At 42.8% G+C, this 25278-nt stretch overlaps 1 protein-coding gene across 1 annotated transcript; it reads right to left on the reverse strand.

Annotated features, from left to right (window-relative positions):
• Nucleotides 1–878: 878 nt before the first annotated feature.
• ASTE1 (asteroid homolog 1) lies at nt 879–25278 on the reverse strand. The gene is made up of 5 exons (XM_082257962.1): nt 25185–25278; nt 14552–15888; nt 12768–12978; nt 7706–7892; nt 879–1207 (listed from the first exon to the last, which is right to left on the reverse strand). Exons 2-5 carry the CDS (start codon nt 15863–15865, stop codon nt 913–915), a joined length of 2007 nt encoding a protein of 668 aa, XP_082114088.1. The 5' UTR covers nt 15866–15888; nt 25185–25278; the 3' UTR covers nt 879–912.

Raw genomic sequence — 25278 nt, forward strand, 5'->3', positions numbered from 1 at the left:
TGGATAAGCTCTGTATACCAACGATGTACGGAAAACCTCCAGGTTGCCATATTACATTGAATTTTACAGAAAATTACAGTACAGCAGATTGAAAAGTAAAGGTCATTTTTTTAAATAACAATATTGCTTGTGTAGCAATTGTATATACTTTGTTAGTTTCTTTTTATTTGCTATATTTTTCCCATTAAAGTGGAGTTACCATTTAAATCCCTGCAATGTACAGGATCGCCAAGGGTTTTTTTTTTTTTCCCCCTTTCCTCACAAAAGTTGAGACACTCTTTAGGTAAGTAAGCAACTAATTAGGTACAAAGTGTAGAAACCTATAGTAGCCATTTAGAATGCACTTTACTGAACCCACAACCACACTGGTTGTTCGGGTTGCTGTATTCCTAAACCATTTAATTGGAAAAGTCTGTAAGAGACTCAAGAATCCATTTATAAAAAAAATTTTCTGTGTGAATGAATCCGCATTGACACAACCAGCATGAATAATCCCCGTAATGTATCATCTAATAGCAGTAATGTCATTTTTCCTGTAATAACTCAACTAGGAATTACTGCATTCTAGCCACTAGATGGAGCTGACTGTTATAGGAAAAACACATATTAGAAACATTGCAGGGATTATTCATGACTCCATGCATGCTGTGATTTTAATTCAATCTATGGTGAAGTCCTCATGGTGTATGAACACTCAACCTTTAATCTACCAAGCATAGTGAACAGCAGCAGGATGGAATAAGTAGCCCTTAGTGCTGTTATGGTGACAGCTCTTAAGTAATAGATTTCTAAGTACATTGCCTTTAGTTGCTCTCCTATTCCTGAGAAGATTTCCAACCTTTACCGGTGTTTGCATGCTGTAATATGTCCACTGCCCTTTGATTCATTTTTTGGTAAAATTGCACTAGAAGGTCAGTCTTCTAGCTGCAGAGTAGCAAATCGGTTGCTTATGTTACGCTGTGGCTGATTCTCTGTCTTGTTTGGCATATTGGCTGAGGTTTTGCCCGATTTAGTACTTTTCTTAGATTTTTTGGCTGCTGATTTAGATCTACTCTGGAAACAGTCTGGTGGTACAGCAGACATTACAGCACCAACACAGTCCCGATATAACCTCTCCAGAGGTGGACATGGCTTGAAAATGTCTTCAGCAATAGACAACGTCTTCAGCTTCTGCACCAAATCATACACAAGAGAACCGTTGTACAATCTAGACAATGGGAGAGAAAGACAGACATATAACAATTTGCTGTGTTTTAACAGTTTACTATAAGAGAACAATAAAAACTAGAAAGACTTTGTAACTATGAAACAGGTTGGCTGTAGTAACTTTACATTACCCTGACAAACGCAACAGTTTCCTATTGTATGAAATTCTTGCTGCTAATGATGATGATTATGATAAAGATAACTGTACCCCATCTTCTTTTTAGGCCATCTGAATGGAGAGCTTCAAGAAGCATTATAATCCCATTTCAGAACACACAGTAAATCCTACATGATAATTAATGTGTTTAGATCGATGAGCTAGTGATGCTTAACAGTTTGTCTGTCAAAATCACTGAGAAAGATGCTTTTTACACACTAATCAGTGTCAAATCCACAACCCTAATTCCAAAAAAGTTGGGAGTGCTGTGTAAAATCTACAGAAAAAAAACAAATGCAATGATTTGCAACTCTCATAAACCCTATTTTATTCGCAATAGAAAATATATGAAATGTTTAAACTGTGAAAATGTACCATTTTATGAAAAAAAAAAAAAATTATTTTGAAATTAATGGCAGCAACTCGTTTCAAAAAAGTTGGGACAGGGCCACAAGAGGCTGGCAAAGTAAGTGGCACTAACAACTAGGAACATTTTGCAACTAATTAGGTTAATTGGCAACAGATCAGTAACCTGAATGGGTATAAAAAGAGCATCTTGGAGAGCCAGAGTGTCTCAGGAGAAATAAAGATGGGCAGAGGTTCACCAATCTGTGAAAAGCTGTGTCTAAAAATTGTCAAACAATTTTAGAATGTTTCTCAACGTAAAATTGCAAAATGATATCATCTATAGCCAGGTTCTCCAAATGATGGACCTCCAGCTGTTGCAGAACTACACGTCCCATGAGGCATTGTAAAACTCTGACATGACTAGGCATGATGGGAGTTTAAGTTCTTGAACAACTGGAGGGCTGTAGTTTGGAAGATTTTGAGGCTCTGGGGAAATCTGTGTGCAAGGGACAAGGCTGAAATGCAATATTGGATGCCTTGTTATCTTCGGGCTCTCAGACAGCACTCCATTAAAAACAGGCATGAGTCTGGGATAGACATCACTGCATGGGCTCAGGAATACATCCAAAAATCACTGTGAATATAGTTTGTTGCCCCATCCAAAATTGCAAGGTAAAGCTCTGTCATGCAAAGAAGAAGCCATACCTGAACATATTGCAAAAACTTCCGCCGTCTTCTATGGCCCAAAGCTCATTTAAAATTGTCTGTTGCAAAGTGGAAAACTGTTCTGGGGTCAGGCGAATTGAAATTGGACATTATTTGGTCGCCCTGTTCTTACTAAATAGGAGAGGGTCCTTCCGGCTTGTTATTATTATTATTTATTATTATTATACAGGATTTATATAGCGCCAACAGTTTCTGCAGCGCTTTACAGTGTGGGGAAAGACAATACAGTTACAGTACAATTCAATACAGGAGGAATCAGAGGGCCCTGCTCGTTAGTGCTTACAATCTAGAAGGGAGGGTCAAGTGAAACAAAAGGCAGTAACCGAGGGGGATGGGTAAAATGGAGGTAGAGTTGTTAGGTGTGGGTAGGATAGGCTTCTCTGAAGAGGAGGGTTTTCAGAGATCGCCTAAAAGCTAATAGAGTAGGAGATAATCGGACAGATAAGGGTAAGGAGTTCCACAGGATTGGAGAGGCTCTGGTAAAGTCCTGGAGGCGAGCATGGGAGGAGGTTATCTGTGATCTGTTCAAAAGCCTGTATTTCTGATGGTATGGGGTTGCAAGAATGTGTATTGAATGGGCAGCTTGCACATCTGGAAAGGCACCATCAACGCTGAAAGCTATATCTAGGTTTTAGAGCAGCATATGCTCAGGCAAAAATGGAACATTCCTCTCCAAAAACTCCAGCAACTGGTCTCTCCAGTTCCCAGATGTTTGCAGAGTGCTGTGAAAAGAAGAGGGAGTACTACATTGTGGTAAACATGGCCCTGTCATAAATGTTTTGAAATTTTAGTTTTACTTTGCCAGCTTTTTGTTGCCCTGTCCCAGTTTTTTCAGATGTGTTGCTGCCATCAATTTCAAAATGATCTTTTATTTCCTAACACCAGCACCTCCCAGCCCTTTAAAAGGTTTCCGGGATGCCAGGAGGTGGGGGCGGGGTTTCTGATCACATGCATGCCGTGACTGGCTGTCACTGGAAAGTTCCTAATCTCTACTTGCGATACTTCTCTACTTTCCATCAGCTGCCAGTAACTGTGCCAGGAGCGTGCACTCTGGGCACAGCTCTATTTTTTTTTTAATTTATATCTTTATTGGTGATTTTTTTATATATACATACATTTCAAACAAAGATTGTCAAGATCTGACCAAACCCCACCCCCCTTACCTCCCCCTCCTTCCTCCCCCCAATTAAACCAAAAAAAAAAAAAAAACAAACAGGAAAAAAAAATAAAAAAAAAACAAAAAAGAAAGTTTTTATACTTTTATGCACTCATTCCCAACATTTCTTCGTATGAAGATGTATTCCATACTATATTACCGTACGCCAGAAGGGGTATGGGGACCGTCCCCCCGCAGCCTGGACCAGGCTCCGCCCAGGGTGACCCTCTCTTAAACTCCCTTTAAGAAGAATTGGCTTCCAAGTATTGCACCCAGGGTCTCCATCTCAACTTAACTTGATCCTCTGAATTTCCCAATATGGCGGACAGTTCTTCCATCTTAAAAATCTCATTGACCTTCCCACACCACAACTTGTAAGTTGGGATCACTGTCTGTTTCCAGAAAATTGGTATGCATGCCCTTGCTGCATTCAACAGACGCAGAGTCAGGGACTTCCTGTAGCTCCGCACTGAGCTTCCTGTCAAATGCAGCAAGCACAACGCGGGGTCCTCTAGTATATCCACGTTGGCTATATGTTTTATAGCCACTGCTATCTTATTCCAAAATGGCCGCACTCTTTTACATCCCCAAAAAATATGTACCATATTTCCATCCTCCAATCCACACCGCCAGCATTTTCCTGAGACCGCCTCTTTTATTCTGTGTAATAGTGATGGGACTCTATACCATCTGGTTAGAATTTTATACCCTGTCTCTTGGATCTTACAATCTAGTGACGATTGGTGAACTAATCTCAGGGTCTTATTTATTTGCTCTTTTGACCACACAGTGTTTAACTCCTGCTCCCATTTTTGGATAAACGGCACTTGTTGGTCTCCCTCATCTTCTGACAATTGTGTATAGAACCTTGATATCAAATGGCCCGTCGCGTTACCTGTTCTACACATATTTTCCAGATCCGTTAGCTCTCGTGGTGCATACCCTTTCTGCCGAACTGATCTAATATAATTATACAACTGATAAAGGCTGAAATAATCTAGCGATTCTCCTGCACCTGTCCTAAGTTCTTCTAGGGAGGGCATAGGCCCATTTTGCCATATATCACCTAGGCGCCTTTTACCATTCTGAGCCCACCTACGGAGTCTGGCATTTATACACCCCGGGGGAAAATCCGGGTTCCCCAAGATCGGTGTCATCGGAGATATACCCGGGGCTACCCTCCAATGCGACTGAATTCTCTTAAGGCCCGTACACACGTACCGATCGTCGGCATACAAACGTCGGTGGACGAAGGATCTGCCGATTGTACGCGTGTTAGTATGGTGCCTCCGACAGATGTCTGCGCACAATCCGCGGACAAAAGTCTTTCTTGCAAACATGAAAATATTTGTATGCCGACACCAGAACGGACGATTGTTCGCCTGTCAGTACACAATTCGGCCGACAGACCGCAGATTTGCAAGACTGGGCATGCTCAGAAAATAGAAAACACAGGGAAAGTTAACCATTACATGACATCACTTCTGCAGTCGGCGGACAAAATTCTTGTGCTGTCCTTGTGCTGTCTTTGCACTTTTCAGCAGACACCGACATCCCGGGGAGAAAAGAGGAACATTTGTAAGCCGACCATCGGTACGTGTGTACGGGGCTTTAGTTTCTTTTATAGTCGCTCCCACTGTAGGATGTTTGAGAATAGCGTCTTTTGATTCGAACACCGACCATGGGGCTGGGGGGGTTAGCTGACCTGTTTCCTCATTCTCTAAATCCACCCATCGTTTGGTAAGTTTATTGAAGTGCCAGTCTACCACCCTTACTATATGGACCGCCCTGTAATATCTCAGGATATCTGGTAATCCCATCCCACCTCTTACTTTGGGTAAGGCCAACGTCTGCATCTTAATTCTCGGGGATTTGTTTGCCCAAATATAGGCGCGGAGTATGCCCTTGATTGATTGAAAGAATTCTTTTGGAACTGCTATTGGAATTGTCTGCATTAAATACAAAATACGGGGTAACACATTCATTTTAATAACGCTACAGCGCCCAAACCACGGCACTGCCAACAGCTGCCATATTCTAAGATCTGCTTTAATCTTTCCTACAAGCCGAAGGTAATTCTTTCTATAGAGATCCGCGGGATCTACCGTTAACTGTATCCCTAAGTATTTCAGCGTATCTGAGGCCCATTGAAACGGGAACGCTGTTCGAAGTGCTCTCTCTTCTTGGTCAGATAACGATATGTTGAGTGCCGCTGATTTAGTTACATTAATTTTATAATTAGAGAACCCACTGTATGTTTTCAGGGCGTCTAGAATATTTGGTAATGAAAGAGAAGGGTTAGTAGCAAAAAACAGCAGGTCATCCGCAAACGCGGCCACCTTGTGTTGTTCCCCCCCGCTTTGGATTCCCGCTATATCCGGAGAACTCCGAATTCTGCACAATAGGGGTTCCAGACACAACACGAATATAAGCGGGGATAGAGGGCACCCCTGCCGTGTGCCATTAGAGATAGGGAAGTAACTCGAACTCCATTCATTTACCCTAACCGCAGCCGTAGGGACCGTATAAAGTGCCAGTATAAATTGCAGCATTTGTGGTCCCAGGCCTATGTATGACAGGGTGGCCCAGATAAAATCCCACGCCACCCTGTCAAAGGCCTTTTCCGCATCTGCTGCGAAGAGAACCATCTTCTTCCGTGATGTACGTGCCCGATGTATTAAATCTATGGCTCGGATTGTATTGTCCCGGGCCTCCCGGGTAGGAATAAAGCCCACTTGGTCGAAATGGACCAAGTCTGCCATATGTGGTAAGAGCCGATTTGCTAATATTCTTGCGTATAGTTTCGTGTCTACATTTATCAAAGATATCGGGCGATAGCTGCCACAACACAGGGGGTCCTTCTCCTCTTTAAGTATTAGAGTAATATGCGCCCGTAAAGAATCCAACGGGAACGCCGCTCTTCTTCCCACTTCATTGAAATGTGATAGTAGGGGGTTCTTTAAACGCTCCCCAAATTTCTTGTAATAACTTAAAGTAAAGCCATCTGGGCCAGGTGCCTTATGTGCCTTGGTCTGTGAAATCGCAGCGGCCAGCTCTTCCCCCGATATCTCGCCTTCCAAAGTCAGTACTTGGTCTTCTGAAAGTGTACGCATGCCCGAGTCTCGTAAATACTCCTCTATCTGCTTCCCCTTTTCTGGACTTTTCTTGCTCCCTATTTCCGGTAGGTTATATAGTGACCGATAGAAAGAGCAGAACTCTTCTGCTATGTCGGCTGAAGTGTGAACCTCCCCACCTTTTGTATTTCTAAGACGTAAAATTTGAGTTCGTCTTTTTGGGCCCCTCAATGCTCGTGCCAGCATCAAAGCACAGCTCTATTTACATTTAGGTACGCATATATGCGGCCGCTTGGCGTTAAGGTCCACACGCCAAGAGGCCGCATATATGCATACGGCCGGCGAGAAGAGATTAAAATGGTACATTTTCTGAGTAAACATTTAATGTTTCTCTATTGTGAATAAAATATGGGTTTTTGGGATTTGCAAATCATTGCATTCTGTTTTTCTGCAGATTTAACACAGCGTCCTACCTTTTTTTTTTTTTGGAATTGGGGTTGTTAAATCTGGATGTATAGGGTACACCATAACTAACCTCTCCATCTTAAAAGGCTAGTTCCCTTCCTGTAATGATGATACAATAGCTTCAGTCAGATTTTTTAGATGTTTACCAAAAATCATTAAGGGCCAATTCACATCACTGCACTGCGGTAACGCAGGGTACGTGCATTATTGCCTGCGGGGCCATTTGTTGTAAACGGGACCCTCTGTGCTGCACAAGTAAAAATGCTCTAGGTTAGAATTTTGGACCATTGCCATGTATTTGTTCATTTAAAATAATGGTCTGCCTTTATTACAACATAACTCATATAATGTGTGCGTCATAAATGCACTGCAACAATAACATCCTGGTGTGAATGGGCCCTAAAATGACTATAATTCCCCTTTAAATAACCAGAATACTGTAAATGGGTACTTGTCCTAAGCACTTAGTCTCCATGGCTCATTTGGGAAAGGTCCTTGGCTACCTATGGAGTTTATATTATGTATAATAATGGAATAGGTTATGAAAAATGCATAGAAGCAGCGTATTCTGACCTGGTTAAATCCGGTACTGGTAGAGGTGTACATAGAAGATGATTAAGCGACAGGACCATCTGCAGGCAGCACTGCCATTGGCATAGTATATGTAGATCCTCCAGGTTCAGCTTCCTATGCTGTGCACCTTCTGACTTTATCCGTTTCATCTGCTCACACACTGCCTGTGGGCCATCACCCTGGAACTCTAAAAAAGAAGTTAATGCTGCAAGAGTCTCACTGAGTCTAATTTCACAGATTTCTTGAAGGCAAACTCTACCCGACATCTTATTGTTAAATGAAACTATATTGGAATACAGGGCCTTGGTATATGAGCTTTAGTCGACATTACAACGGCTTCTCTCCCCACACCAGTCATGAGAATCACACAGGCTTCAACTTTTATTTGGCCTAGTTCATACTGGCTTTGAAAGCAGGTGTTTGAGGAGCATTTTTAACGCCCCTCAAACACCTTTGCAAATGATACAATTGACAGCCTAAGGCCCCTTTCACACGAGCGATCCGATCAGATCCGCATGCCAGTTTTTTAGGCGGATCTGATCAGATCCCCCATGCATCCCTATGGGGCAGCGGAGACATGTCCGCTGACACCCGCTGCCATCCGCATCCGATCCTGTCCGTGAAATCCGGACGGATGGAAACCCTATTTTCCATCCGTCCAGGGGATCGGATGAGAGCGGACAGGCGGTCCGCTCTCATCTGATTCCCCCATAGAGGTGCATGGGGCTCTGACACCTCCCTCTCCACACACAGAGAGGGAGATGTCACCTTTCTGCTCAGCGGGGATCTGTGTTTACGATCCCCTGCTGAGCAGCACGGATCCGCCTACGGAGGCGGACCATGTGAAAGAGCCCTTAGCGTCGCTTCAAAATTGAAGCTTCATGTCAAGTTTGAAAGGAGTTGAAGCACTTCAACTCCTTCCATTCAAGGAGTGTATGTTAACACGCCCCAACCACACCCGGATGTGGTTGCGACGCAGTAGTACCCTACAGGTAATAATTAGCGTTTGTGGCACAGTTTTAACGCACCAAAAACACATGTCAACTGTGCCACAAACGCACATAGGGCATTTAGGGTAGCGTTTTTGTTGTTCATTAAATGCTTATCAACCGCATCTATTAATGTGCATTAATGCTATATGCGCATTTGCTAAGCATCAATAATTTGAGCAAGTGTGAATAAGTCCCTAGAGCGGTGTAAACCGCAAGCTTTGGCAAAGCATCTGCAGTTTTCAGCAAACTTTTTTTGAAGCTTTTAAAGTACCATTCAACTCCAGTTTGTAAATGTTGAACACAGATCCTAATGAGAGTGTTGATTGCCATTTAAAACAAGCCGCTAGCAGGCTTCAGCAGCCTTTCAACAAGCTTCAAGAAGTGCTAAATCCTGCTAACCGCTTATTTAAAGTGGCAATCAATACTCAACACATTAGGATATGTGTTCAACATTTACAAACTGGAGCTGAATGGTACTTTATAAGCTTCAAATAAGCTTGCAACCTGCTTCAAAGAGGATAATTCAGCTTAGAAACAAGACACATAAGAGGTCAAAATAAGTCAACAGCAAGTTAAATACACCTGTCAATCAACTCATTATTATCTTAAATTTATCTCCAATTCAAGTGGAATACATGTGAAAAGAAGTTGCTTTGCCTTTCCATACAGGCTCAAATAAAACACTATGGCAAATATTCGTGTTGTTATCTACGGATTTGAAACTTCCACTGTCCTCACTGGTATCTACTTCACATGACCTCCTCCCTCCGGCATCATGTTACGTATCGGTTAAACATTTTTCAATGACATGACCATACTTTCATGCTACGAAAAAAGTTGATCCATGGCAGTTATAAAAGTTATAGCAGCTGCCAAAGGATCTTTGACTTTACTGAGACAATCTTGTGATTCACACACCGCAGCCATGCTGTACAAAGAAAGGCTGTTCTGGGGATAGCTGATGGTGTTTCACATACGTTTTGTCTGGCTGTGCAACGTGGCAGAAATGTCTAAATCACAAGATTGGCCACAATCATAAATTCCTTAGTAGATAAAATGGAAAACATACTGTATGCCTTTAAGCTGTTTGTTTACCTAAAGTTCTGATTTATCGACAGCCCAAGCTCAAGCTATCTAATACCCTCTGGAAATAGATGCAGACAAAATGGGGGTGATTGTAATCTGTTGGTAAGTGGCAGCTTGTAAACACAAATTCTCTTAAAACTGCCACCCACATAGTTACATACAAGTCCATCTAACTCATCCAATAAAAAACAAAAAACCGTAAAGAAAACCCAACCATACAATCCCATATACACAATCCTATACTCGCAGTTGATCCAGAGGAAAACCCCAGCAAAGCATGATCCAATTTGCTACAGCAGGAGAAAAAATTCCTTCCTGATCCCCCGAGAAGCAATCGGATATTCCCTGGATCAACTTTACCTATAAATATTAGTACCCAGTTTTATTATTTACATTTAGGAAACAATCCAGATCTTTTTTTTTTTTTAAAGCAATCTATTGAGCTTGCCAGAAACACCTCTGGAGGGAGTCTATTCCACATTTTCACAGCTCTTACTGTGAAGAAACCTTTCTGCATTTGGAGACTAAGGCCCCGTACACACGATCAGATTATCGAATGATCTGTCATCCGTTTTTTGTGGCATGCTAGTCTGATGTGGAAAGTGAAGAGGTTATTTTCATACAAATTTTCCCGTATGACAGAATTCTACTTCAGAAGTGATGTCATGTGTTGCATTGCTTTGTATGTGTTCTTTCGTCTCTGAGCATGCCTGGTCTTGCTCTTAAAATTTTTTTCCGTCAAACTGTATTAATTAGACGAAAATCGGATGTTGTGTTGATGGACGATAAAACTTTTATAGCCTGCACATCAGGATTTTTTCGGCTGTCGAAAGCACTATACTAACAATCCGAAAATCGGCAGATCGGTCATCTGACGAAATTTCCCTTCAGATTTTCTTATCGTGTGTACGGGCCTTAAATCTCTTTTCCTCTAGACATAAAGAGTGCCCCCCTGTCCTCTGTGATGACTTTAAATTGAATAACTCAACACCAAGTTCACTCTATGGACCTGTCGGGATTATTGGGGGTTATTAATATAATAATAGAACAAAAAAAATGGATTTAAAAATCCCTCTTATGCATATAAGATTCTGAACTGTGCAGCGTCCATCTTGCTTAAGGTGAAAGAGAGTTCATATATGTTCTGTTGTAAAATTTCTCTTACAATAGGGTCTTATACTTTCAGCAGATGTCTCTGTTTTCTTTGGGCATAAATAAGTGGAAAACTGACATTCTTTTAGATGAGACTCAGTCAAGCTGACGCTATGTTAACGGAGTGATGTATCCTTAAGAGCCGGTTCACACTACCATGACCAGAAAGTCGCCCCGTGACTTGAAGAGACTTGTGCACTACTTTGAAGAGACAGGCGACTTTGTCTGTGGGGAATGCCTGGCTAATCTCTTTCTTCTTCCTGGAAAGTCTGATAACAAGTCGTGTCAATTAAGATATGGAGGCGACTCCCATTGAAGTATATGGGACAGTCGGATCACAGGTCGCCTCAAAGTAGTACAGGACCCTTTTCTGAAGTCGGGGTGACTTCAGTAGTGCCAATTAAGACGGCACTGATTGATTAACATTGCTTTTGTTATGTCAAGTGACCTGGGGCTACACAAGTAGCCTCACAAGTCGTGCTAGTGTGAATGGGCTCTAATTGTCTGTATTTTAAAGATGAACAATAGGTGTATTTAATATATATGTTTTTAAAGATACATCATTATGTGTGTGAAGATATTAGCCATAATTATGTCATTATATTATGTAAGGCATATACAAGTGGGTCAAATGGAGACTGGAGTAACCTGTCCCCCCCCCCCTTACCTAACAGACAAGCCTGAACTCCAGGAAAAATATATTTAAAGAAATTGAGTTTATAGAAATAAAATATTAACAATATTAAGATTTTCTAGTTAGAAAGTGACTTGTAATATTTTTCTCTGAAAAGACAAGGGGAGGCAAGGGGCAGATGAATGTCAGAATTTCCACCTTATCAATTCAGAGAAAGCCTTGTATTTTGTGGAAGGAATGCTAGATGTTTTCTGAATGGAGGAGTTGAAGAGCAATGATCCCTATAATGCTGTTCCAGTGGTGGAACTCATAGCAGCTGTCCTGGAAGATCAAAGTGGCTTAACACAATGAAGATTTTTAGCACCTCCAGTAACCCTCTGAACACAGTACACCAAGAATTAGAGATCACGAAGCTGGACCCAGCACATGGCACAAAATAGTTGTTTGAGTAAAGGTTTGCTGCCAACAGTGCAACACATTGTGTAGATAGATAGATAGATAGATAGATAGATAGATAGATAGATAGATAGATAGATAGATAGATAGATAGATAGATAGATAGATAGATAGATAGATAGATAGATAGATAGATAGATAGATAGATAGATAGATAGATAGATAGATAGATAGATAGATAGATAGATAGATAGATAGATAGATAGATAGATAGATAGATAGATAGATAGATAGATAGATAGATAGATAGATAGATAGATAGATAGATAGATAGATAGATAGATAGATAGATAGATAGATAGATAGATAGATAGATAGATAGATAGATAGATAGATAGATAGATAGATAGATAGATAGATAGATAGATAGATAGATAGATAGATAGATAGATAGATAGATAGATAGATAGATAGATAGATAGATAGATAGATAGATAGATAGATAGATAGATAGATAGATAGATAGATAGATAGATAGATAGATAGATAGATAGATAGATAGATAGATAGATAGATAGATAGATAGATAGATAGATAGATAGATAGATAGATAGATAGATAGATAGATAGATAGATAGATAGATAGATAGATAGATAGATAGATAGATAGATAGATAGATAGATAGATAGATAGATAGATAGATAGATAGATAGATAGATAGATAGATAGATAGATAGATAGATAGATAGATAGATAGATAGATAGATAGATAGATAGATAGATAGATGCAAAGTTACATACCAGGCCTATTCAAATTGACATAGATCTCTCCATAAACAATTCCGATAAGGACAGCTTTAAAATGATGCATTTTCACTTTTGGGTCAGCGTGTTGGATCCAGTAACACAGAGCAGCCAGTGTTAGGTGGTGAGCCGGAGGTACGGACTTCAGATCAGTCATTTTCACTCCAATGGTCCCTAAGAGGAGCTTTAAGCTTGTGGCCGAAGAGAGCTGAAAGTTGAAGCACAATTTTCTTTTTTTATTTTAATAGCAGACCTATTTAGCATCTATTCTCGATCAAAACCAAGTACACCAGAATGGACTTCATTTACTGAATATTTGAGATCGTACTGCCATTAGGTTTGTACAGTGCATTCATTTGCCAGCAGCACTGATGCAACCCAGTGTACCCGCAGTTTTCATGTGGGTTACCCGCAGTTTCCCAAAGAAATCTATCAGATCGTGCATTTTTGGTGCGTTTTCTGAAAGTGCACCAAAGATGCAGCATGCAGAACTTTTGATGCACTTTCAAAAAACACACTAAAAATGCGCAATCTAATGAAAAAGTTTATGGGAGATCACAGGTAACCCGCACAAAAAACCCGGGTATACCAAGCTGCACCCGCATTGAGGCCAAACTGCAGTGCGGCAGTATGAAACTGCCATAACACTACTGGAAGTACTGCAACTTTTAGTGCCCGTTTACACTACAAAATGTCCTCCAAATCCATTCCAGATGCGTTTCTGCATCTGCTTTTATAAATGCATTTTTGATGCGATCCCATTTAGAGATATTTTGTATGGGGTTTTTTTTTTCCACTTTACTGGGGTCCAGTATGTTTTTGATGCTTTTTACTGCGTTCCAGTACAGCTCTGTGCAGGAAAAAAGCAGCATGTACTTTTTTTCCTTGAACTGAAAGCCGCGTTCATAAAATCACGTAGATCTACGTGATTTTGCGCAGCCGAACCGCCCTTCCGCAGTATATCTGCGTTGGGCGGCTGGCAAGTGGTTAAAGAAACCCTGTCACAAACCTAAAACCCTGCAGGTAACAGTACAAAATAATCAAGTCTAAATGCTTACTTGCAGAATTTTTCCATTCCATAAACATTTTTTAACTGGCTCTGTGCCTCTAAAGTTGCTACCGTAGCAAATGTTATTAATCATCTCTCCTGAGAGTGTCTAAATCCTCTCTGTACTGGGACAACTCCTCCACCTCTCCCCTCCCTACATAACCTTTTATGTAGCTGCCAGGGGAAGAGGAAACGGAAGTACTATAAGGGGCCTGAGTCTTCTGGAGCTGCTGACATCACAACTAAAATGGCAGTGCCCAGCAGTGGTCTCAGGACTTTTGGATATCTACTTAAGGGAGGCTTTAACAAATAAATATCATGCCTAAATGCACATATAATCTTTCTTGAAGATTGTATGTGCAGTATACAAAGAGTCCTCAAGTAATTCTAGCCATGCTAGTTTTAATTTATCTAAATCAGCCCCATGGGTTGAACAAGAGAAATCAAAACCTGCGCCGTCCACACTAAACAGCACGGATGGGGTAATCTCCTCTGCTGGCTACTGTATTCTGATAGCCGATACCCTCTGCTGTTAAAATACCTGAAGAGTGATTGCATCTGACTGGATGCAGTCACTGTTCGGTCGACAATTTTCCACCAAATTTTTCAGTCCAAGTTTGTCAAGTTAAGTGGTGTTTACAGCCACCCAAGGGTTGAATTTTGGCTGATTCAACAGGAATTTTTTCCTAGCATTGAAACCCTCTGTTTAAATATAAAAGCTCTAGAACCTTACCTTTGGAAGATTTTGAAGTGAAAGATCTTCATTATTATGTTCAGAAATTAAACTGATCGCTACTCTTGATCTTCTCACATTTGTCTCCAATCTGTCAAACTCTTCAACAAATATCTGCTTAGGTCTCTTACTTTCTTGAAGTTCAGCTTGTGAGCTCTGGTACATGTTTAGTAGTAGTGCATAGATCACTTTACGAATAGGCTGTGATACCAAGTGGGCAGACATCCTCCAAAAGTCCTCAACCTGCGCATGAAGAAATACTCTCCTTAATACCAAAGCATCGCTCAGCAATGGAGAGAGAGATCCTTTTGCTAAAGCGTTTTGAACCCAATCTGGCAAGCTCAACTGCACTGCAGTGGGAGAGACGTACAAACCTCCATGAAAAAACGGCTCGAGATTGACCGTGTCATTGAGGTTATATTCCTCCATAGCTGAGTAAAGGAGCTGTCTGACTGACTCCCGATCCTTCAGGTTAAGATACTTCAGCACATTATTCATGGCTTCCTCTACATCTGCAAATCTAGACAGCCAATTTAACAGGCCTTGAATCCGAACATGTTTCCGGCCACAGTGACTCACATTTCCTATTGGAAAATGAACCCTACTAAAAAAGGTCTCCAAAGCTTGTAGGCTGATGTAGTCATTGCCAGAGAGAACTGCAAAAAGAGGCAGCAAAGACATGTTTAAGTTGTTAAAATAATTGCACAGTCTCTGTGCTGAGAAACTGTATGCTGGTATATAACAGTCTTGGCTTTCTTTTATGGTGCCAATATTTTTCCATTGAAAAGAGTTCTGGGGACAATAGCCAGCCTTTATATCAAAGATACAGAAGTCGCTATCAAAGGTCAGCACGGGGCAATTCCACAGATTGGCTAGTGCAACTATTTCTCTATCGGCTTCTGCAAAACACTGAACAAATGGCACATTTAGCTTTCCCAAGACCTGCAGAAATACCTCCCTTATCAGGAGGGGAAGCACACTGCCGCCTTTCCCGGTGGACAGGTTCGCAGCCATCCTGAGTTTGTCCCTGAAACGTTCCTTTTGGGTTTCCAGTTTATTATCTGATATATCACAGCCTCCATCAAACACAACATAAGCTTCTATATTGCACACTGCCAAACTTTCAAAGAATTTATTAAGGATGTCCGTAAATGCGGCATAGTCTCCACCATGCACGAGGTCCAAACCAGAATCGAAGTATAATTTGTGGTACAAATTGTTTCCATCAATAATTAGTTTTGTGTTTCTCATCTGCACATTGTTGCAGAAGTTTCTGTTCGACCCCACAAAGCTCATTAATCCCTGAATTCCCATTCTGACAATTATGACGGGCAGATCTGTAATACAGAATAATGCAGCTTAATAACAATACATACATAGATGTTTCCATATAAAGACAGTTTGTGAATATATATATATACTTCATTTACCCTTTGGCCCACTATTCTGTGTTGCCCCATTTCTATCCCAGTGGACTGGCTAGCCTAATACTGGCTATACACAACAAACCCCCCCCCCCCCCCCGCCCGCTATGGTATTCTGATAGCCAGGGCCCTTTGCTGTCAGAATACTCAAACAGTGAGCAGATCTGTAATACAGAAATACAGAATAATGCAGCTTAATAACAATACATACATAGATGTTTCTATATAATTTGTGAATATATGTATGCTTCATTTACCCTTTGGCCCACTGTTCTGTGTTGCCCCATTTCTATCCCAGTGGACTGGCTATACACAACAAACCCCCCCCCCCCCGCCCGCTATGGTATTCTGATAGCCAGGGCCCTTTGCTGTCAGAATACTCAAACAGTGAGCAGATCTGTAATACAGAATAATGCAGCTTAATAACAATACATACATAGATGTTTCTATATAATTTGTGAATATATGTATGCTTCATTTACCCTTTGGCCCACTGTTCTGTGTTGCCCCATTTCTATTCCAGTGGACTGGCTAGCCTAATACTTGCTATACACGACAAACGCCACCCCCCGCCCGCCCGCTATGGTATTCTGATAGCCAGGGCCCATTGCTGTCAGAATAATCAAAGAGTGACTGCAGCTTATTTACTGAACTAAATGTTGGGCCAACAATTTCCCACCTAGCAATTTCAGAGCCACCCACAAATCAAATGTTGGCAGATTCAGCAGGAAATGTCAAAATCCAATCAATGTATGGCCAACTTATGTATCACACTAACAAGATCTTAAGTCATAGCAGTGGAACACTGGGGAGCTTTGGATTGGAAAGCAAACCTAACCAACTGGCCCTTTATGGACACTTCCACAGCAATTGGTAGACATGGCTTGCTGTGTCACTTTATCATCTATAAATGGCATATTTGCATTAAAATTAGTTTGGTTTGTACTTGCAGTACTGCTCGCCATCATCTGAAAAGTGATCGGCAGTTTAAGATAAGTATAAATAACTTTTATACTTTACATGCTATCCTGCATAAAGGCGGCATTCTCACCTGAGCGTAGCGATTTACTGGCGTTTTTATTTGAGAGTTTTAGAAGTGTATTACAAGCTTTTGTTAAGCACATTACAAGTATTGCGCAGCTTCAGGCATTTTTGTTTAGCCAGTAGAAAGCACTAGGGGTGAGGAGAAGGAGGGGAAATTAGGGGTGGAAAGCAGCTGTTTGAGCAAATGCGCGACAAAACGCTCATAAAACGCTCAAGTCAACTGTTTCTATTAAAATCTATGAGGCCAAACATGCTCGTATTTTGCCAAAAAGAAGCTTGTGTACTTTTTTGAGCGACTGGCATTTTGCTTTAGGCGATAGGTTGCTCAGATGTGAACAGGGGCCAAGAAATTGAATTGAATTTGGTTTGTTGAGCATTTTAGAGCTACAAGCTTCACGCAGAAAATCGCTCATGTGTGGAAGGTCTAAGACAGGGGTGTCCAACTCGAGAACCTCCAACTGTTGCAGAACTACAAATCCCATCATGCTTCTGACTGTGGGAGTCATGCTTGTAACTGTCAACCTTGCAATGCCTCATGGGACTTGTAGTTCCGCAACAGCTGGAGGGCAACCAGTTTGACACCTGAATGGGACGTGGGATGTGCGCTCTCTGCTGAGAGCTCACATCTTGTATGCCAGGTGACACCTGGCGGGGATCTATGGCTGTTTTCTATTTGAAAAACTGGTGCTTTACCTCTGTTAATTAGGTGCAAATAATATATAAAGAAAATCAGTGCAACTGGATAAACAAATGTGGAAAGCTGCTGAGCACTTAAGGATCAATAAACCAAAAAAATCCCAATATCAAATGAATAACAAAAAGAGACTGTGAGATCTGGTGAAGGTAGCGCAGGTAGACCTGAAAAAAGTCTACCTGCTTAGCTAATGTGGCACTTGCCACTCCTGATAGTTTCTTGTGCCATTATAATGGCTCAAGAAGCTTAGGTAATTTCCCTGAGTGAGTCTATTAATCCAAGATTTTAAATATGTGAATACAAGTTTTGTTCATCATTTATTGTCTTTAAAATGAATGATAAACATACAATTCTATGTGGATCTATTTTATCATTCTATAAATTGTCCACCAGATGTCACCCTACTCCGACTTTAAAGGAGACCTCATTGCATTATGAAACATTTAGAGCAGACCTTGCACTAAATACACAATATCTGCTACTCTACTTTCTCGCTTTCAGGCCACTTTGAGAGCCGGTGTCGTGTCGAGGAATGCCCTCCGTCGGATAATGCCCGGGTCGGACTGCGCATGCTCCGTAAGTGACGTCACCCTGTCAGAACAGCTGATCGGCTGGGGTTGGCGCGTGCGCAGTCCGTCGGGGGCACAATCCGACGAGAGACCGAGCGGGGAAGAATCTAATGTCAGATTCTAACTCGCTCTGTACGATAATTACACATATGAAGATATATATATATATATATATATATATATATATACTATACTATACTATATATATATATACTATATATAGTATATTATATTATATATATTATAGTAGTATAGTATATTATAGTATATTATATAGTATATTATAGTATATATATAGTATATTTATATATATATATATATATATATATATATATATATATATATATACTATATATAGTATGTATATATATATATATATATATATATATATATACACACTATATATATATATATATATATATATAGTTACTATATATATAGCTATATATAACTCATATGGCACACATTAAAGGGGCACTCTGAAATACTACGATCAGTACTCATATGGGACACATTAAAGGGGCACTCTGAAATACTACGATCAGTACTCATATGGGACACATTAAAGGGGCACTCTGAAATACTAAAGGGGCACGCCGACTGCAATAATAAAAGGGCACTCTGGAATACTAAAGGGGCACGCCGACTGCAATAATAAAGGGGCACTCTGACCGTGGGTCATAAAGGAGCTATGTGACTGGGACACATAACGGGGCACTCTGATAGGGACACTGATGTAAAGGAGGACTCTAACGGGGACACTGGATGTAAAGGGGGACTCTGACGGGGACACTGATGTAAAGGGGAACTCTGACGGGGACACTGATATAAAGGGGGACTCTGATAGGGAAGCACTAGATGTAAAGGAGCACTCTAATGGGGACACGGATGTAAAGGAGGACTCTGACAGGGACACACTGGATGTAAAGGAGGACTCTAACGGGGACACTGGATGTAAAGGGGGACTCTGACGGGGACACTGATGTAAAGGGGAACTCTGACGGGGACACTGATGTAAAGGGGGACTCTGACGGGGACACTGATGTAAAGGGGGACTCTGACTGGGACACTGATGTTAAGGGGGACTCTGACTGGGACACTGATATAAAGGGGGACTCTGATAGGGAAGCACTAGATGTAAAGGAGCACTCTAATGGGGACACGGATTTAAAGGAGGACTCTGACAGGGACACACTGGATGTAAAGGAGGACTCTAACGGGGACACTGGATGTAAAGGGGGACTCTGACGGGGACACTGATGTAAAGGGGAACTCTGATGGGTCACTGATGTAAAGGGAGACTCTGGGACACTGATATAAAGGGGGACTCTGATAGGGAAGCACTGGATGTAAAGGAGCACTCTAATGGGGACACGGATGTAAAGGAGGACTCTGACAGGGACACACTGGATGTAAAGGAGGACTCTGACGGAGGCACAGACACAGGCCAAATTACGGCGGGGGGACATGAACTGCATGACGACGGGGACACAGGGTGGATGACGGCAGGGACAGGGGCTGAATGACGGCGGGGACAGAGGCTGAATGACAGGGGGAAACAGGCTGCATGATGAGGGACACACTGATGAGGCACAAATGAGGAGGCACTCATTGGCATGATTTAGACACAGATGGGCATGAGACACTGGTGGGCATAAATAGGGCAGAGATGGGCATGGATGAGGCAGAGATGGGCATGGATGAGGTAGGGGCGGTGCCCATCGGTGTGTACAGCGTACGAAGAGAGAGCTAAACCAGACATGCAGCGTTCTGTTGACAAATGATCGCTCTGTCATTGGATGGAGCGATCACATGATAAATGGCCCCAGTCGTTGGCCCTTTAACACAATCCGTGGGAAGCGCGATTCGGATGTCTCTGTACACCCTCCCAGAATAGGCCGACCATGCTGTAGCCATCATTGGGCTATGCCCTGCTCGACAAGTAGTTAATCCCCATAGTCTTAGCTATCCGATATTACCCGTAAAGCGGGGCTTTGCATTACTTATGTTCTGCAAAATTTGGCCAAACTCAATCACCATGCCAGTCTCTGTGAAAATTAGGCGTTGCCCCCAAAAAATGTGTGTGGCTACTGGAGGTCCTCTAGTATAAGTTTGCCAAGTATGGTGCCCTGAACCCCCGTGGTTTGGGCTCTACATTTATAGTAGCTTGGCCTGCTATGTTAATCTAGTCTGGAAATTTGAGGGGCTACAGCTAGGACCCCAAATGAGTCCGGGGGGCATATTTGGCACAGAGGTAGGGGGGTCCTTCCTTTTCCACCCCAAACATTTTGGGGTTTGTTAGCTCAAAATTTCCTGATCAACTTTTTCTAGGGCCCCTTGAGAGTATGTGGCCCCCGGGCCATAAGGCACAGCAGGGAGTGCTGGATACCATAGGACTATTCTGCGGTGGTCAGCTAAAGTCTACCCCAATGCAGGTCCCTGTGAAAATAAAGCATTGGCCCCTAACAAATTTATGTGCCAAATTTGGTGCCCCTGAGCACCGTGGTTCGGCTACCACAGGGCCCTACATTTAAGCTAGCCTGGCCCATTATGTTAATCTATGGTGCAGCCGCGATCGGGAATTTGAGGGGCCACAGATCGGGCCCCAAATTAGTCCAGAGGCCCAGAGGTAGGGAAGGTCTTCCTTTACCACCTCTACATTTTTGAGGTCGCTAGCCTGAAGTTTTATGGTCAGCTTTTTAGGGGGCCCCTTGGGAGTGTGTGGCCCTCGGGCACTAATGCGGAGTGGGGATTGGTGAGTACTGCAGGAATCTCTGGACTCTTAGCTATTTAACAATATTTGCAGAGCCTGGCTCTGCAGTTCCTATGTCCTGCGGTGGTTGGGCAAATTCCACCCCCATGAAGGTCCTCATGAAAATTAAGCATTGGCCCCAAAAAAATTTTGTGGCCCCTGGGGGTCCTCTAGTATCCCTATACCAAGTTTGGTGCCCCTGGGCAACATCGTTCCGCTACCGTGGGGCCCTAGATTTTGGCTAGTTTGGCCTAGCCTATGGTAATATATGGCGCAGTAGGGAATTTTGGAGGGGCCACAACGTGGGCCCCAAACATGTTCAGGGAACCTGGACTCTTTCAGGGCCTGGGCTGTGGCCCCCTCAAATTCCCACCCCCATCAGAGTCATGGATTAACATAGCGGGCCAATGTACCATAAATTTAGTGCCCTGTGGTACCCAAATCACGGGGGGATATGGTCACCAAACTTGGTACAGGGATACTAGCTGACCCCCAGGGTCACACACATTTTTTTGTGGACGATGCCTAATTTTAACGAGGACTGGCATGGGCGTCAAATTTGCACAAATACTGTAGAACATAGGTACCAGTGAGCCCTGCTCCGCAGGTAACATTGGATAGCTAAGAATATTGGGATTAATATGGTTTCCAGCAGTCCCTTCTCCACGGTACTGCCCCAGGGCCACACACTCCCAAAAGGCCCCTGAAAAAGTTGACCAGAAAATTTCAGGCTAGCTACTCCAACATTTTCAGAGTGGTAAAGGAAGATCTCCCCTACCACTGTGCCAAATATGGTCCCCTGGACTTGTTTGGTGCCCGAGCTGGGGCCCTGCAACTGTGCCCACTCAAAGATTGCCATACTGCACCAAGCTGACCTAAATTATGGGCCTAGTGGTACCTGAACCCTGGTGGCTAGGGGCCTCAAACGTGGCAGGGGCCACATGCTTTTTTCAGGACCAATGCTTAATTGTTACAGGGACCTGCATAGGGGTCGATTTGGCTAACCACTATGGAATACAGGAACTGCAGAGCAGCGCTATACAGATACTGCTGAATAGCTAAGAGTCCAGCTAAGAGTCCAGGGATTCCTGCGATATCCAGCACTCCCCGCTGCATGGTACGGGCCGAGGGCCACAAACTCTCAAGTGGCCCTGGAAATAGCTCGGGCCCCAAATCAGTCTGGGGGGCCATATTTTGCACGGAGGTAGGGGAGGGCTCCCTTTACCAAGCATTTTGGAGTCGCTAGCCCAAAATGTACTGGTCGACTATTTCCAGAGAAAAGGCTCTGCAAATATTGTTAAATAGCTAAGAGTCCAGAGATTCCTGCAGTACTCACCAATCCCCACTCCGCATTAGTGCCAGAGGGCCACACACTCCCAAGGGGCCCCCTAAAAAGCTGACCATAAAACTTCAGGCTAGCGACCTCAAAAATGTAGAGGTGGTAAAGGAAGACCTTCCCTACCTCTGGGCCTCTGGACTAATTTGGGGCCCGCTCTGTGGCCCCTCATATTCCTGATCGCGGCTGCACCATAGATTAACATAATGGGCCAGGCTAGCTTAAATGTAGGGCCCTGTGGTAGCCAAACCACGGTGCTCAGGGGCACCAAATTTGGCACATACATTTGTTTGGGGCCAATGCTTTATTTTCACAGGGACCTGCATTGGGGTAGACTTTAGCTGACCACCGCAGAATAGTCCAATGGTATCCAGCACTCCCTGCTGTGCCTTATGGCCCGGGGGCCACATACTCTCAAGGGGCCCTAGAAAAAGTGGATCAGGAAATTTTGAGCTAACAAACCCCAAAATGTTTGGGGTGGTAAAGGAAGGACCCCCCTACCTCTGTGCCAAATATGGCCCCCGGACTCATTTGGGGTCCTAGCTGTAGCCCCTCAAATTTCCAGACTAAGACTCTGCCATAGATTAACATAGCAGGCCAAGCTTCTATAAATGTAGAGCCCAAACCACGGGGGTTCAGGGCACCATACTTGGCAAACTTATACTAGAGGACCTCCAGTAGCCACACACATTTTTTGGGGGCAACGCCAAATTTTCACAGAGACTGGCATTGTGATTGAGTTTGGCCAAATATTGCAGAACATAAGTAATGCAAAGCCCCGCTTTACGGGTAATATCGGATAGCTAAGACTATGGGGATTAACTACTTGTCGACCAGGGCATAGCCCAATGATGGCTACAGCATGGTCGGCCTATTCTGGGAGGGCGTACAGAGACATCCGAATCGCGCTTCCCACGGATTGTGTTAAAGGGCCAACGACAGGGGCCATTTACCATGTGATCGCTCCATCCAATGACAGAGCGATCATTTGTCAACAGAACGCTGCATGTCTGGTTTAGCTCTCTCTTCGCACGCCGTACACACCGATGGGCACCGCCCCTACCTCATCCATGCCCATCTCTGCCCTATTTATGCCCACCTGTGTCTCATGCCCATCTGTGTCTAAATCATGCCAATGAGTGCCTCCTCATTTGTGCCTCATCAGTGTGTCCCTCATCATGCAGCCTGTTTCCCCCTGTCATTCAGCCTCTGTCCCTGCCGTCATTCAGCCCCTGTCCCTGCCGTCATCCACCCTGTGTCCCCGCCGTCATCCACCCTGTGTCCCCGCCGTCATGCAGTTCATGTCCCCCCGCCGTAATTTGGCCTGTGTCTGTGCCTCCGTCAGAGTCCTCCTTTACATCCAGTGTGTCCCTTTCAGAGTCCTCCTTTACATCCGTGTCCCCATTAGAGTGCTCCTTTACATCCAGTGCTTCCCTATCAGAGTCCCCCTTTATATCAGTGTCCCAGAGTCTTCCTTTACATCAGTGACCCATCAGAGTTCCCCTTTACATCAGTGTCCCTGTCAGAGTCCCCCTTTACATCCAGTGTCCCCGTTAGAGTCCTCCTTTACATCCAGTGTGTCCCTTTCAGAGTCCTCCTTTACATCCGTGTCCCCATTAGAGTGCTCCTTTACATCTAGGGCTTCCCTATCAGAGTCCCCCTTTATATCAGTCTCCCAGTCAGAGTCCCCCTTTACATCAGTGTCCCCGTCAGAGTTCCCCTTTACATCAGTGTCCCCGTCAGAGTCCCCCTTTACATCCAGTGTCCCCGTTAGAGTCCTCCTTTACATCAGTGTCCCTATCAGAGTGCCCCGTTATGTGTCCCAGTCACATAGTTCCTTTATGACCCACGGTCAGAGTGCCCCTTTATTATTGCAGTCGGCGTGCCCCTTTAGTATTCCAGAGTGCCCTTTTATTATTGCAGTCGGCGTGCCCCTTTAGTATTTCAGAGTGCTCCTTTAATGTGTCCCATATGAGTACTGATCGTAGTATTTCAGAGTGCCCCTTTAATGTGTCCCATATGAGTACTGATCGTAGTATTTCAGAGTGCCCCTTTAATATGTGCCATATGAGTACTGATCATAGTATTTCAGAGTGCCCCTTTAATGTGTCCCATATGAGTACTGATCATAGTATTTCAGAGTGCCCCTTTAATGTGTCCCATATGAGTACTGATCGTAGTATTTCAGGGTGCCCCTTTAATGTGTGCCATATGAGTTATATATAGCTATATATATAGTAACTATATATATATATATATATATATATATATATATATATATATATATATATATATATATATATATAGTATATATTATATATATAGTATATATATGTATATATATATACTATATATATATAAATATACTATACTATATATATACTATACTACTATAATATATATAATATACTATATATAGTATATATATATATATATATATATAGTATAATATATATATATATATATATATATATAGTATATATATAGTATATATATATATATATATATATACTATATATATATATATATATATATATATATAGTTACATATAGCAAGTTAGAATCTTCATATGTGTAATCATCGTACAGAGCGAGTTAGAATCTGACATTAGATTCTTCCCCGCTCTGTCTCTCGTCGGATTGTGCCCCCGACGGACTGCGCACGCGCCAACCCCAGCCGATCAGCTGTTCTGACAGGGTGACGTCACTTACGGAGCATGCGCAGTCCGACCCGGGCATTATCCGACGGAGGGCATTCCTCGACACGACACCGGTACTGTAATTAGTAACAGCCTCTGATTGGGAGGTACTAACCTGTTCCTCACTCAGATCTCAATGAAAGAGCTGTGCCCCCAGAGGTCTTCTAATATGGATTTCATTTGTGGGTCTCTGCATTGGGAAATAAAAT

The sequence above is a fragment of the Pelophylax lessonae genome, assembly GCF_965119305.1.
Source record: "Pelophylax lessonae genome assembly, chromosome: 5".
Lineage (NCBI taxonomy): Eukaryota > Metazoa > Chordata > Amphibia > Anura > Ranidae > Pelophylax > Pelophylax lessonae.

Coding starts and splice junctions, on each gene's coding strand:
- ASTE1 (XM_082257962.1), bottom strand. CDS start 15,865: ATGGGAATTCAGGGATTAATGAGCTTTGTGGGGTCGAACAGAAACTTC. Junction 12,979..14,551: donor CACTTCAAAATCTTCCAAAG/GTAAGGTTCTAG, acceptor TTCAACTTTCAG/CTCTCTTCGGCCACAAGCTT. Junction 1,208..7,705: donor CCAGTACCGGATTTAACCAG/GTCAGAATACGC, acceptor CCCATTGTCTAG/ATTGTACAACGGTTCTCTTG.